Source organism: Diplodia seriata (assembly GCF_021436955.1).
Source record: "Diplodia seriata strain FDS-637 chromosome Unknown scaffold_13, whole genome shotgun sequence".
Lineage (NCBI taxonomy): Eukaryota > Fungi > Ascomycota > Dothideomycetes > Botryosphaeriales > Botryosphaeriaceae > Diplodia > Diplodia seriata.
Genome location: NW_027117320.1, coordinates 89052 through 100873, shown reverse-complemented (window position 1 = coordinate 100873; position 11822 = coordinate 89052). Strand labels below are relative to the sequence as shown.

Genomic DNA, 11822 nt, shown 5'->3' with positions numbered 1-11822 from the left:
TAGTCAAGGTTTAGAGGAAACTTGGAGAGGCGAGATGACAGGCTTATGGAATTGAATTACCTTTTGAAGAACGCCGTAGCCTGCATAGATATATATGGAGTTGATCCTATCGACATCTTCAGGTTTGATTGTTGCGTATTCTTTAGTAGATGTTTTTTCTGAGGTGAATCGTACTGTTATTCTTGTATAACTCTTCAGTACCAACAGGCCTGGCGGAAGGAACCCGCAGCAGCCGAGCTAATTAGAAAGATGTTGCCTTTAGCATAGATAGGGCGGGTACTATCTCGTTTTTGCTCGTTATGATTTATCCACCGGGACGACACGACACGACTATAGCTGTGACAAGACAAGACGCTCAGGAACGAGGGTTACTGAGCGGTGACGAAGTGACAATACGCTCATATAAGTAGATCCGTGGTGTTGATTTTTAAGGGTCGGAAGGGGGAAACAAAGGTAGCCGATGCACGTGCCATTTGGCGGCTCAACGTTATGATGATTACCTTGATAGGCTTAGTAAATCGTCACTGAGTCGTCAAACAGGACAGGATCTACCCTAAAAACAGACAGGAATAGCAGGGAAAGCATCTCGCGAGCAAGAACTTGCAGAGATTGCCTGCCAGACTCTTTATCCCGCGAGATGATGGGCTATGGTAGACCAGGAGCTGCGACAAATGGCGTGGAGTTGGGGTTCTGCGGGGTTGATAGCGGTGTCCTCGCTCCACCCGCGTGCTACAGCCGAGCAGGGATGCTACAGTGCGAGCCAATCGCCATCGGCGCTAGCGAACGACAGCTCATATGGACAGGCTGTCAGCATGGTGGAGACCAAACGCGAGAACGGCCGCCCCGGTTGAAAGGGCTGCCGGATAGAAGATTGTAATTTATGGGGTCATCTAGGCAGCGGTGCCCTTGATTGGCCATTTTCGCGATCATGTCTTCTTCACTGGCTTCCTTCGCCGGATACACCTCTTTTTTTTGGTCGTCACCTGGAAATTCCGGTGCTTTGTAGCGAACGGGTGGAATATCCGAAGTCTGTTCCCCCCCGAGTGTCCTGTACCATACTCCCCGAATACACTGCGCTCGGTGGAATGCGAAACCGCGATGTTCAGTCTGAGTGTAATTATTTGTTCGGTAGCCACGAGCGCGAGGCACAGACGAAAAGGATGCGTGTGTTTGCCAGCCAAGCGACCGCTGTCGCACATGGGGCCGGTCGCGGAACATTGGGGAGAGATGCTATGTTGCCCCAAAAGTAAGACGGGCTGAGATGGGGAACCCACCAAAGACGTCCGTGATGGGCGATGTTGCAGCGGCAGCGTGGATGACATGGATCCTTGAGCAGCGGCTGGCCGGCCTGCCGGTACGCTAAGGAATGTTTTTGATGGGGCTAAACGCCGTTGTCTCCGTTCATTGGTCCCATCAATCCGTCCGTGCTCCCAAGTTTCAACCGTTGCCAGCTTTCGGGTCTGAACAAACCGAACATTCCTTTTCCGGCTCCTCATGGCAGCCGACTGTCGAGTCGTGCGCCGACTCGATGTTTATATAACCAGTACAACATCTCCCAGCGATTGTTCAGCATCCACACGCTAGGCTCTGCCATTGACCTTCAGATCAATACTTTCTTGCTTACTTTCGAGCGGCACGTCAAACCTCGCTTCCTACTGTCCGTCATTGGAAGCTACCGCTTCGCATCTCTCCGCGGCCCTTACTATCGCACCTGGTATCATCAAGTCGTGATGTATCAGTCAACTCATCATGACACCACAAACTGTCAGTCTGCTTGATAGCTTGTACATACAACCAGGCCTAAGCTGACCTCAGCTTGTCTCTTGCAGACACTATCCCGGCCTTCTCTTCCAACAATGGAGGCACATGGTCCGTTACCACCATAGTTGAACTCACCGGAGTTCTTATCACCGCAATCACCTTCGTCTTTTTCCTATGGAAGAAATTCCAAAGCCTCATACGCCGGCTTCGGTCTCTTCAGCAGGCCTCTTCGTCACCTCGGCCTGGTAAGTTATCGAATTTTACCCTTCGCCTAATTCGCCCAAATTCTTAATTAATGCATTTATAGATACCCTGAGTGAGATGGAGATGGGGCATCAAGCACCTGTGTCACCCCAGCCATCCACACCGTCCGTACTCTCCCAAGCTAATACCATGGCGCACCTCGACAACGACCTCGAGGAGCAGACCAGCAACGCCAATTATCGGGCTCGAACGACAGGCAGCGACGACGTTCACACAATGAGCAATGTGTTGCCACCCAGCGAGATCCATGGAGGTTCTTTTGGAGGGCCGATGCCGATGACGGAAGCATGTCAAAGCAAAATTGGCTTCCAGCAGGGACAACCACGACTGTTGGAACGAATCTCGTTCCCTCTTCTTGAAGGGCAAGAACACGATTCCCAAGTGACAGAGGACAAGGCGGTCACTGTTCGTCGTACCATCACGGCTTGAAGCTTTGGTTCGATGATGGTAATGATGACTCTTGGGAAGCAAGCGAGCGAAGTCTGCTATATTTCGTGGTTCAGAAGCGATTCGTTGTTGTGGTCAAGACAGGTGAAGGTTCATGGAGTTTCTTTTGTGTAAAGCATATCTTTTGGGGCTCATAGATGTGCATCAGAATAGGGAGTTCTTGAGTTTGTCTATCTACAGGTAGGGTGCGGATCACCCCACCATGAATACACACCCAGATTCTGATCTTCCTTCATCTTCATCTCTAAGATACACGGTTGCAGCTTCAGACCGAGTTGTCTGCTAGTACCCCCGATCGGGAAATGACACTTTTACCTTGACAGGATCATCCCTGTCTCTGCCCGCATACCCCAACACCTTACACCTCAACACCATATCCATATTCACGACAACGCAAACACAAGTACAAATAGGCAATCAACTGGCAAACCCAAAAGTCCATCTTCATAGCACATTTACATGCGTACTACATTACATACATATATACATTACATCTTTTTTTCTTTTGGGGATATCAGGCATCCCATATACATTCACTTCATCCCATCCACCCCGCTTTACAGCAGGCAGAACATCATCGCAGCGGAAACGAGACCGACGACGCCAGCCACGGGCGACAGGGCGGACGCGACGCCCTCATAGGGCACGGTGGGGTTGCTGGGAGTGGCCGCCGGGGTAGTAGCGACGGGGACGGTGGCGACGGGGGTCCAGCTGGTCAGGGTGACGGTGGAGCCGTTGCGGAGCGTCTCGGTGAGGATCTCCTCGCTCGAGATGACGCTGCTGGGCCTGGGCACGCTGCCGGCGGCGCCGGGGGTGGACGGGCCGGGGGTGATGACAGCGCCTGGGGTCGTGGGGACCGGGGTGGCGGGGACGGAGACGGACGAGGGGACGGTGAGGGCCGGGGTGGACGCGAGGTCGGTGGGGAGCGAGGCGACGGGGGTCGAGCGGACCGGGGTCGAGGCGGCGGCTTCGGAGGGCTCAGAGGCCGGCTCGTCGCTGGTGCCGCACGAGAAGTCGTCGCCCTTGACGACGTGCTTGTAGTCGGAGCACGAGAGGCTGGCCGAGCTGGACCCAGCCACGTCCCACGAGCCGCCGACGGAGGTGAGTGACTCGAAGGTGAACTCCTCCAGGCTGGCCAGGTCGAAGCTCAGGTCGCCCTCGACCGACTCGAGCGCCTCGAAGGCGAGGCTGGAGAAGCCGCAGTCGCTGATCTTAAGGTCACCGCCGACTACGAGGGGTTGTCAGTGGTTGCGTTTGATGGGGGGTTTGTTTGGGTGTGTGGGCTTACCAGACTTGAGCGAGGACAGGGACAGAGACTCGAGGTCCCAGACGCCGCTAATCTCGAGAGAGCCGCCGATGGTCTCAAGGGTGGAGAAGTCGAAGGTCTCGAGCCAAGAGTCGGTGATGGTGATGGACTCCTCGATGCTGGTCAGGGAGGGGAAGGAGAGGCCGGTGGCGTTGGAGATGGTGACCTGCTTCGCGCTCTCGAGCTGAGGGAAGCTGATGTCGACGGCGTTGGTGTTGCCGCCAATCGAGATCTCGTCGACCGAGGTCGAGGCCACCGACACGGACCAGAGGAAGTCGTTCTCCTCGATGATGATCTTTTCGGGCTCGAGCACTTCGAGCTCGAGGCTGGTCAGGTACGTGTCGCGGACCTCGACGGTCGAGCACTCCTCGATGGTGCTGCCGAAGTCGACCTCCCACAGCAGGGGAAGCGACGACAGGCTGAGAGACTCGATCTTGTTGAGCGAAGGAAGGTCGAAGCCGGTAAAGAGAGGGGCGTTGGAGAGCTCGAGGCCGCCGATCGAGCTGAGCGAATCGGCGCTGAAGTAGGTCAGGGTCTCGGCCGAGTCGACGATGAGCGAGCCGGTGATCTCCTCGATGCCGTCGAGGCTGATGGAGCCCCACGTCTCCTCGGAGATGGCAATGCTGCCCTCGAACGTCTTGCAAGACGAGATGTCGAGAACGTCATCGACGCCGATGGTGAGGACGCCACCATCGGGGGCGGAGCAGCCTAGTACCAGGTCAGCATTGTGGCAATGGTAAGAGTCGAAGGCAGAGACTCACCAGAAGAGGCGGCGGCAGAGCCAGCAAGAAGGCCGGAAGCGGCAATGGACCGGAGCTTGGTGGAGTAAACCATTGTGAAGTGAGTGAATCAACCGGCGGACTGCTTGGAGAACGATTGGGATGAAGAAAGTTCTTGCCCTCTCCATCACTGCTGCCCGGGCGCGGAGGCTTTTAACTCTGAAGTCGCGGTCAACGAGCCGAGTCCGGTGAACGTGCTGAGCTGAATGCCAGCGGCGGCTGGCGAGTCCGAGCGGTGGATACCAGCATCGCCATGGTCGCTTGGAGCTCAGCCGCCGGCGCTGGACGCAGATCGCCGACAAACCACCACCGCACTTTCAGCCTTATTTTTCATGCAAAGTATGGGGACGCGGGCTTGGCGGCCGGTTGATGCCCACGACAACGGAGGCTCCGAGGCCTCGATGCGGCAGCTTGGAGCTCATGCTGGGCCTGTGGGTGCCAGCGGAGGCACCTCTCCAGCGTGCGTCTTTTGCTTCTCGGCTCGTAAAAAGGCCCCACTGAGCGCTCAATGGCGTGAGAGCTTCCGATGCGGCGTGCCCGTCCTCAGTGGGGTTTGCTGCAGGAGAAGTGCTTCGAGAACTGGGCCAGAACAGCGTGATCCCCAGATTGACGCCAGATGAGGAAAGCCGTAGCCCGGCTCAGGGCCCGGTGGCGGAATAGGGGATCGCGGGTGGGCTACTGTGCCCCCGTATAGCGAAGCACGTACCGCGGAAGATCGGGAGCTTTGAGTCATGGAGCTGAGAGGCTTTTCTGTAGAGTCGCCACCATTCGTAGACCCGGATTGACTTTATCGCGGTGGCTTGAGCAATTAATTAAACCAAAAACCGGTGAGCGGCGCGTTGAGTTGAGAGCGTCAGCCACAATTGGAGACGGAAAGAAGCATGAGCATGAGAGAGCTCGCATGAATGTAGACAGCAACTGCACAGCTGCGCGAAGCTTCTACAGACAAGGTGCTGGCGGTCTGGCGGTCAGTGGTCTGCTGTGATTGGTCGGATCCGGCGGGTGTTGTTAACGTGCCTGAACATCTGCGCGCACAAGCCAAGTAAAGTTACCGGAGTAGACTAGCGCATGTACTCGATGGGGTAGGCTGGCTACGGAAGGCCCGACTTTTTCAAAATGGCGGTATCCCTGCATGATGGTTAGGGTTTGCTCTCTTCCATTCTTCCACCGACAAGCCCGCCAGATGTTTGATGGGAGGAGACATCCCAACGTCTGTGCTGTAGACCTTTTGTGTATCTGGATCGTCCTGCAAAACGAAAGAACATCTACTCATAGCAAGCAAAGCAAAAGGCAATAAAATGGGGAATATAGAGCCAAGCAAGCCCGACTCAAGCTTGACTCAACGAACCCTATATCCAAGAACATATATCATGAGATCACCGATCTTCCTTGTGTCAATGTTGGTATTCTCTTACCCACACATTAACTTCGGAGTTCTTGTGTCCGCTCCGCACATGGCTGTCGCCTACGCAGCTTCAGAGACCAAGCTTTCCGGTTGTATCGATAAGGAACGCACAGTCAGCGCCGTGAAAGCTCTGTCTGTCAAGCGGCCTATGATAGACGGTGAATTGCGGTTCTTTTTTGGCGTTTGTTTATTCTTTAGACTTGATGGCCCACCAAGCGGAGATGCCCAAGGTTGCCCGTTAGTCGTCCCATCTTACACCCGGGCTCTTTTGTGCATAATAACACCAGAAAAAGACATGACGATGAACCAGGTGGAAGACGTTGGAATACGGTAAACAGAGCTCTAATTGACGCCGAATATGCGGAGGAAGCAATTGCGCCGCACTGTGTCAGAATAGTTCATAAGATCATGGCCCCCCTATTAATGGATTTAGTACACTCTAGGTTCTTAGTCGTGGAGCTCAGCTACGGCAAAGTAGCCCTTGTTCTCCACAACACCTCTGTCCTTAACCACCGCCGTATACTTCACTACCCACTGCGGCGTGACATCTCCCTTTAATCCGTCCGATGAGCCATCGGGGCCAACCAAAACGCCAGCACCCTTCTCTCCCGGGCCCAACAGCTCCCTCACCGTGCCAGACGGAAGGATGTTTGTGCAGTCATTGTGCGTAAGCAACTCGATCCCTTCCTGCTTCGCATACAGTATCAGCGGCTTCGGCACCACGCAGCAATCCCGCACGTTGATTTGATCTACGCTCGGCCTCAGCCTCGCCTTGGCCAAAAATTTCGACAGCCGCTGCGAGCCAAACTCCGACAGCCCCAGCTTCGTGATCAGGCCTTCGTCATACAGCTCTTCGACGGCGCGCCACGTCTCGATCATGCTATCGATATCCTCCGCGCCGCTGCCGCTCTCCGAACCGGAGCCGCCGGCTGTAGGTGTACCGCCGCTCTCGTCGGCGTCCGAGTCCTCGTCGTCGGCATCGAAGGCGATGCCTGGGAAGGATACGATGAGCAGGTCGATGGAGGGGACATGCAGCTCCTTCAGCACGAGGTTGACAGCGTCGCGGGTGTGCGCGATGCGCTGCGGGACAGACACATGGGGGAGATAGAACAGCTTCACGGTGATGTCGTACGCGGCGCGCTCCTCATTGAGGCCTGATTGCGAGAAGTCGAGGGCGGGGATGTACAGGTCTGCGCCGTCTTGGGAAGTCCAGGCACGGAAGGACGGGGCGGAGGTGGCAGGGAGGGAGGTGCTGGCGTCGCCGTTGGCAGTGGCTTGTTGGTTCGAAGAAAAGTTCGCGCGGAGGGTGGAGGTGAGTTCGGTGTTGGACTTCTCGTGGAGATTTCGGCGGATGGCGGAGGGACCGCCGCCCATGATATTGCTGGTTCGCGAGGAATTAGATCATTTGCGGGAGGCAGTGGACTTGAGGACATGCGCATACGCCGTGGACAGGATTAGCCTCGTCATGGTGCTAGTGGGAGTGGGGTGAGTGGTAGGAATGCTGTCGGCGGGCTTTGGCTGGGAGAAGCGTTTGAGGGCGCGGCGCGGGTGCAGGACTAAGTTGAGGAAAGAATGGAAGTCGCGAGCCTGGCGCGAGGTGATTTCCATGCCGCGCTGGCGTAACAATAGCGCAAGGTCCGCTCGACGGCGGTGGAAGTCGGACGACAGAGATATTGTAAGCAGTCCATGGCGCCGGCGGGGCGGCCTGAAGCCGAGACGGCGGGGCGGCGACTCGGCGGGGCTCTTCCGCGCCGGCCGCATGTCTTGGCGCGCTGCAGTCCCAAGTCGATCGAAGGCCGGCTGCCCTAAATTACGTGCCAGAGCAACCCCCTCCATCCACACCCCCAGACTCTCCGTTGCCGCGACACCACCATGGCGATCAAGTGAGTGCGGCAATTCGCCTCCGACGCGTGCCGCAGTGCTGACCGTCCCAGGTACCTCATCCTGCTCTCGCGCCAGGGCAAGGTGGTGCGTCATCCAGGCAGCTTTCTTCACAGCTTCGGCCCCGACTGACGGCATGCGCAGCGCCTTGCGAAATGGTTCACCACGCTGTCCCCCAAGGACAAGGCCAAGATCGTCAAGGATGTCACTCAGCTTGTCCTTGCCCGCCGCACGCGCATGTGCAACTTCCTCGAGTACAAGGGTATGCCACCTGGCCTTCGGTCGCCCACCCTCCTACGCCCCCTGCAGTCCTGTGGCTGAAGCTCGCGCGCGCAGACACAAAGATCGTCTACCGTCGCTACGCCTCCCTTTTCTTCATCGCCGGCTGCGACTCCGAAGACAACGAGCTCATCACCCTCGAGGTTGTGCACCGCTACGTCGAGCAGATGGACAAATACTACGGCAACGTCTGCGAGCTTGACATCATCTTCAACTTCCAGAAGGCCTACTTCATCCTCGACGAGCTCCTGCTCGCGGGAGAGATGCAGGAGAGCAGCAAGAAGAACGTCTTGCGCTGCATCAGCCAGCAGGACAGCCTGGAAGACATGGAAGTGAGTAGACAGTCTTTATCTGCATCTCGACGGAGGCGTGCCCCAAGTGCAGCGGGAGTGAAGGCCGTGTCAGGGGTCATCAAGATGCGCTTCCCCAATGCGCCAAGTCTAGGCGGTGTTAACGAAAGCTTTAGGTCGAGGACGACGGCGTCACCAAGATTGGTTAAGCCCTCGGTAGCATATGACTGCAATCTTCTTTAGATACCCGGGCGTGGCTGTCGTACCTTGTTTCTCACTGTTCTTCGCACGCACTCAGGACGCATCGAACGTTAATGCTGATGGCCTCGAGCAGGACGCCGACTCCATTGAGGATAGGATCCGCAAGGCTGGAATGATTTAGAAGCCGTCCCGCGCCTATCAGCTTCATTTCTGTTTGAAATGTTCACTTTGACGGAGCATGAGCCAACGCATGCATCGGCGGGAGTTAAGGTGTTTTCTCGGTTCGTCTGGGTGCTGGAGCTCGAGGGGAGCTCCACATTGTTGTATGATACCTCCAACGCCCTTTGCCGCAGGCAAGGATGGACTGGCGCTTGGACTTAGTACCTAATGAAGCAACGAATAACTGCATCAACTGGCCTCGAGAAACCCTCGTGCAGCTAACTGCGCCCATTGGTCCGTTGAACTCTTGGAACTAACGACCAGCGCCGGCACCGGCACCAGCACCAGCAACAGCACCACAGCATAGGACGCTATCCTCTTCCGGCCCGCAGCCAGCCTATAGAATACGCCATAACGACACACGCGGCCCGGAGAATCGGTCCCGACGGACGCACTGACTGCAGGATCGCGGCGCCGCACCTACTCGCCGTCTCCCACGAGCGTCATTGAATGCCAACGCCGCATGCTCAGAGCCGCTCAAGCAAACACGTTTGTCCCGCGGCGGACCGGCGGCAGGCAGCATGCTTCACATGGAGCAGAGGCGGCCCCTGAGTGGTGGAGGGGAACGCAGGGCTCATCACGTGCAGGACCAACTTGGCACCACGCGCTCTCCACTTTCGGGCCAGTCCAGGCCCCCTACATCATCACCGCTCCACCGCTCCACCTCACCCGGCCCCGATAAGGCGACGAACATACCATGCCGACCAGCTCCGTTAACGCCAGCATCACCACCTCCGCATTCCCCTGTTAGACACGCCGATTCCAGCTCGCACAGCGCACGAAGCTCGGTCTTTGCAGCCAGCCTAGAGTGACTTCGCGTGTCAGCTTGCGCAGACGTCCCAGACAACTCGACTCCACTCCTCCGCATTCTCCGATCCCGAACAAAGCTGCGCCGCCTCCTTCCGTCCGCAACAACGCAATTCCAACCACCAACGTCCTTCGCGATCACCGCGAGATCTTCCACCTTTCCAACACGCCTTATTACTCCGGACAACACAACTCCACGCAATCATCACAATGAAGGTGCGTCTCCTTCCCCTGAGCCCAGCCCGCGCGCATCCCCTCGGACAGCTATCGAGCGGCTCTGTGAAGCTACTGAGAGCCTTGCGCGCGCACGGAAACCGGTGGACAACTTGTGCTAACGTGGATCCAGTACCTGCCACTACGCGATTTCGAAGACGTGACAAGCGCGCTCAACTTCGACACGCCCGACTGCCACGTCATCGGCGGCTGCGACCTGTACACGACCAAGGCCGCCGGAAGCGACAAGAAGCTCTACAAGACCATTGAACACTCGTTGGAATCGCAGCATGAGTCGGTGCTGCGCTTGTCCGCCTCGCTTTCCCCGCCGCAGGCGGAATCGCTCGCCGAATCCCTCAACCTCTCACGATCAAGTCCGTTCGGCCCGCTCAGCCAGATCTCGAGTCGCCGCACGTTTGCCTACCTCATTGCGACGCTCAATGCCAGCCACCCGGACTATGACTTCTCGCACATCCTCCGGCCGACGGATTTCCGGAAAGAGCGCAGCCTGCGCGGCGTTATGAACACAATCGACACGACGCTCTACAACCTGCGGCCGCGGCCATCGAATGCGATGCTGGCGGTGCCGCCATCTAGCTGGTCTGGAGGCAACGGCGGATCCGGATCGTCCGGCACGCGCACTCCCGGTGGACACCAGGTCTGGAGTCCGCGCATGTGGAAGATGATCGACAACGAGATGAACCTGCGCGACTGCGCCATCTACTGCTACCAGCCGGAGGAGGATCCGTTCGACGGCGAGGAGGGCTCCATCTGGAGCATGAACTACTTCTTTTTCAACAAGCACCGCAAGCGCGTTTGCTACGTGTACCTACGCGGGCTGAGCATCATGTCGCACAGCCCGGCGGTGCGGGCGGCGGCCGCTGCAAGCCACCACTTGGGGTCGGGCGGCAAGCGCGGCGCTAGCGGCCACAGCACGCTGTCCATGGGCTTGGAGTCGGCGGACAAGCGTGCCATGTACTGGCTCGGCGACCGCGCCGAGGGTCGGAGCATATCGAGCGGCTGGCCCGACGATGACGATGATGTCATGGTCATCCCGTACCCGGGCGACGACGAGGTCGACGCCGACGAGGAGCTGATGGACTACGTCGAGGAAGAGGACGAGGACGAAGAGCTCGAGGACGACGAGATCGAACGGCAACGCGAGAAGAGCGCTGTGCGCGACATGAGCGAGCACATTGCCGATACCATGGAAGTCTAAAGGGGGGAAGACGGGGAGCACTGACGATACGTGTTCTGCCGACGCTCCCGATGGACGGGGGAAGGCCTCCACACCGTTTCCCCGTTTCCCCCCGCTGCACGATTGGCCGACGAAGGTCCGCGGCCGACGACGGATACGAACGAGAGTGAGACATATGTTCAACACCGCACGGTCGGTATCACTCTGGCCCACCAACTTACGATGATACACACTCATCATACTCAACGAATAGCTAATGTCTTGCTGCACCTGTTGTTGCCTTGATCTGTTCTTTTTCCGCAATGTTTGCACTCATCATCGGGTAAGACGCGGGGCGCTCCGGCCGGTGGGAGAGGCTGCGAACGCTTTTGTGTTTCGAAAGATACCCAAACGCCGCTTGTTCTGTTCTTTTTTTTCAGCTTGTTTTTCGCGCCTTCTTGTCGAAGGCAGTCTTTCCATCACTCATCGCGTTCTGTTCTTGTTCATCGTCCTTCGAGTAATGAATCTGCAACCGCCGCACGAACACGCACGAAATATGATATATACGGCGAATATCGGCGTTCCTCTTCATTCAACATCAGGTTTCTGGTGCGTGGGAGGCATCGGGACTGAGCGCCGGGACACGAACGGGGTTTCTGTTGTACATTGTTTTTTGTCAGTTCAGTCTTCCTTGGGAAGGTCTGAAATTGCTTTTTTGAATTTCATTTCCAATGCATCCGCCGAGCCGGGGATGGTGTGGCGTCCACTCCCGGTTCGGCGCGGCGTCTTGTGG

At 57.2% G+C, this 11822-nt stretch overlaps 4 protein-coding genes across 4 annotated transcripts; 2 read left to right on the top strand and 2 right to left on the bottom strand.

The window, feature by feature from the left end:
* Positions 1–3029: 3029 nt before the first annotated feature.
* PST1_2 (protoplasts-secreted) lies at positions 3030–4612 on the bottom strand (the record flags this gene model as incomplete). The annotated part of the gene is made up of 3 exons (XM_066781879.1): positions 3030–3700; positions 3761–4486; positions 4540–4612. The coding sequence occupies 3 exons, from the start codon at positions 4610–4612 to the stop codon at positions 3030–3032; spliced, it is 1470 nt and encodes a 489-aa protein (XP_066627691.1).
* A 1797-nt stretch (positions 4613–6409) lies between these two features.
* Positions 6410–7336, bottom strand: SLS55_010496 (uncharacterized protein; the record flags this gene model as incomplete). The annotated part of the gene is made up of 1 exon (XM_066781878.1): positions 6410–7336. The coding sequence occupies one exon, from the start codon at positions 7334–7336 to the stop codon at positions 6410–6412; it is 927 nt and encodes a 308-aa protein (XP_066627690.1).
* Positions 7337–7834: 498 nt separating this feature from the next.
* VAS2 (AP-1 adaptor complex sigma subunit Aps1) lies at positions 7835–8794 on the top strand (the record flags this gene model as incomplete). The annotated part of the gene is made up of 5 exons (XM_066781877.1): positions 7835–7845; positions 7897–7930; positions 7988–8105; positions 8180–8454; positions 8747–8794. 5 exons carry the CDS (start codon positions 7835–7837, stop codon positions 8792–8794), a joined length of 486 nt encoding a protein of 161 aa, XP_066627689.1.
* Positions 8795–9849: 1055 nt separating this feature from the next.
* MAF1 (RNA polymerase III-inhibiting protein maf1) lies at positions 9850–11071 on the top strand (the record flags this gene model as incomplete). The annotated part of the gene is made up of 2 exons (XM_066781876.1): positions 9850–9855; positions 9986–11071. 2 exons carry the CDS (start codon positions 9850–9852, stop codon positions 11069–11071), a joined length of 1092 nt encoding a protein of 363 aa, XP_066627688.1.
* Positions 11072–11822: the final 751 nt, after the last annotated feature.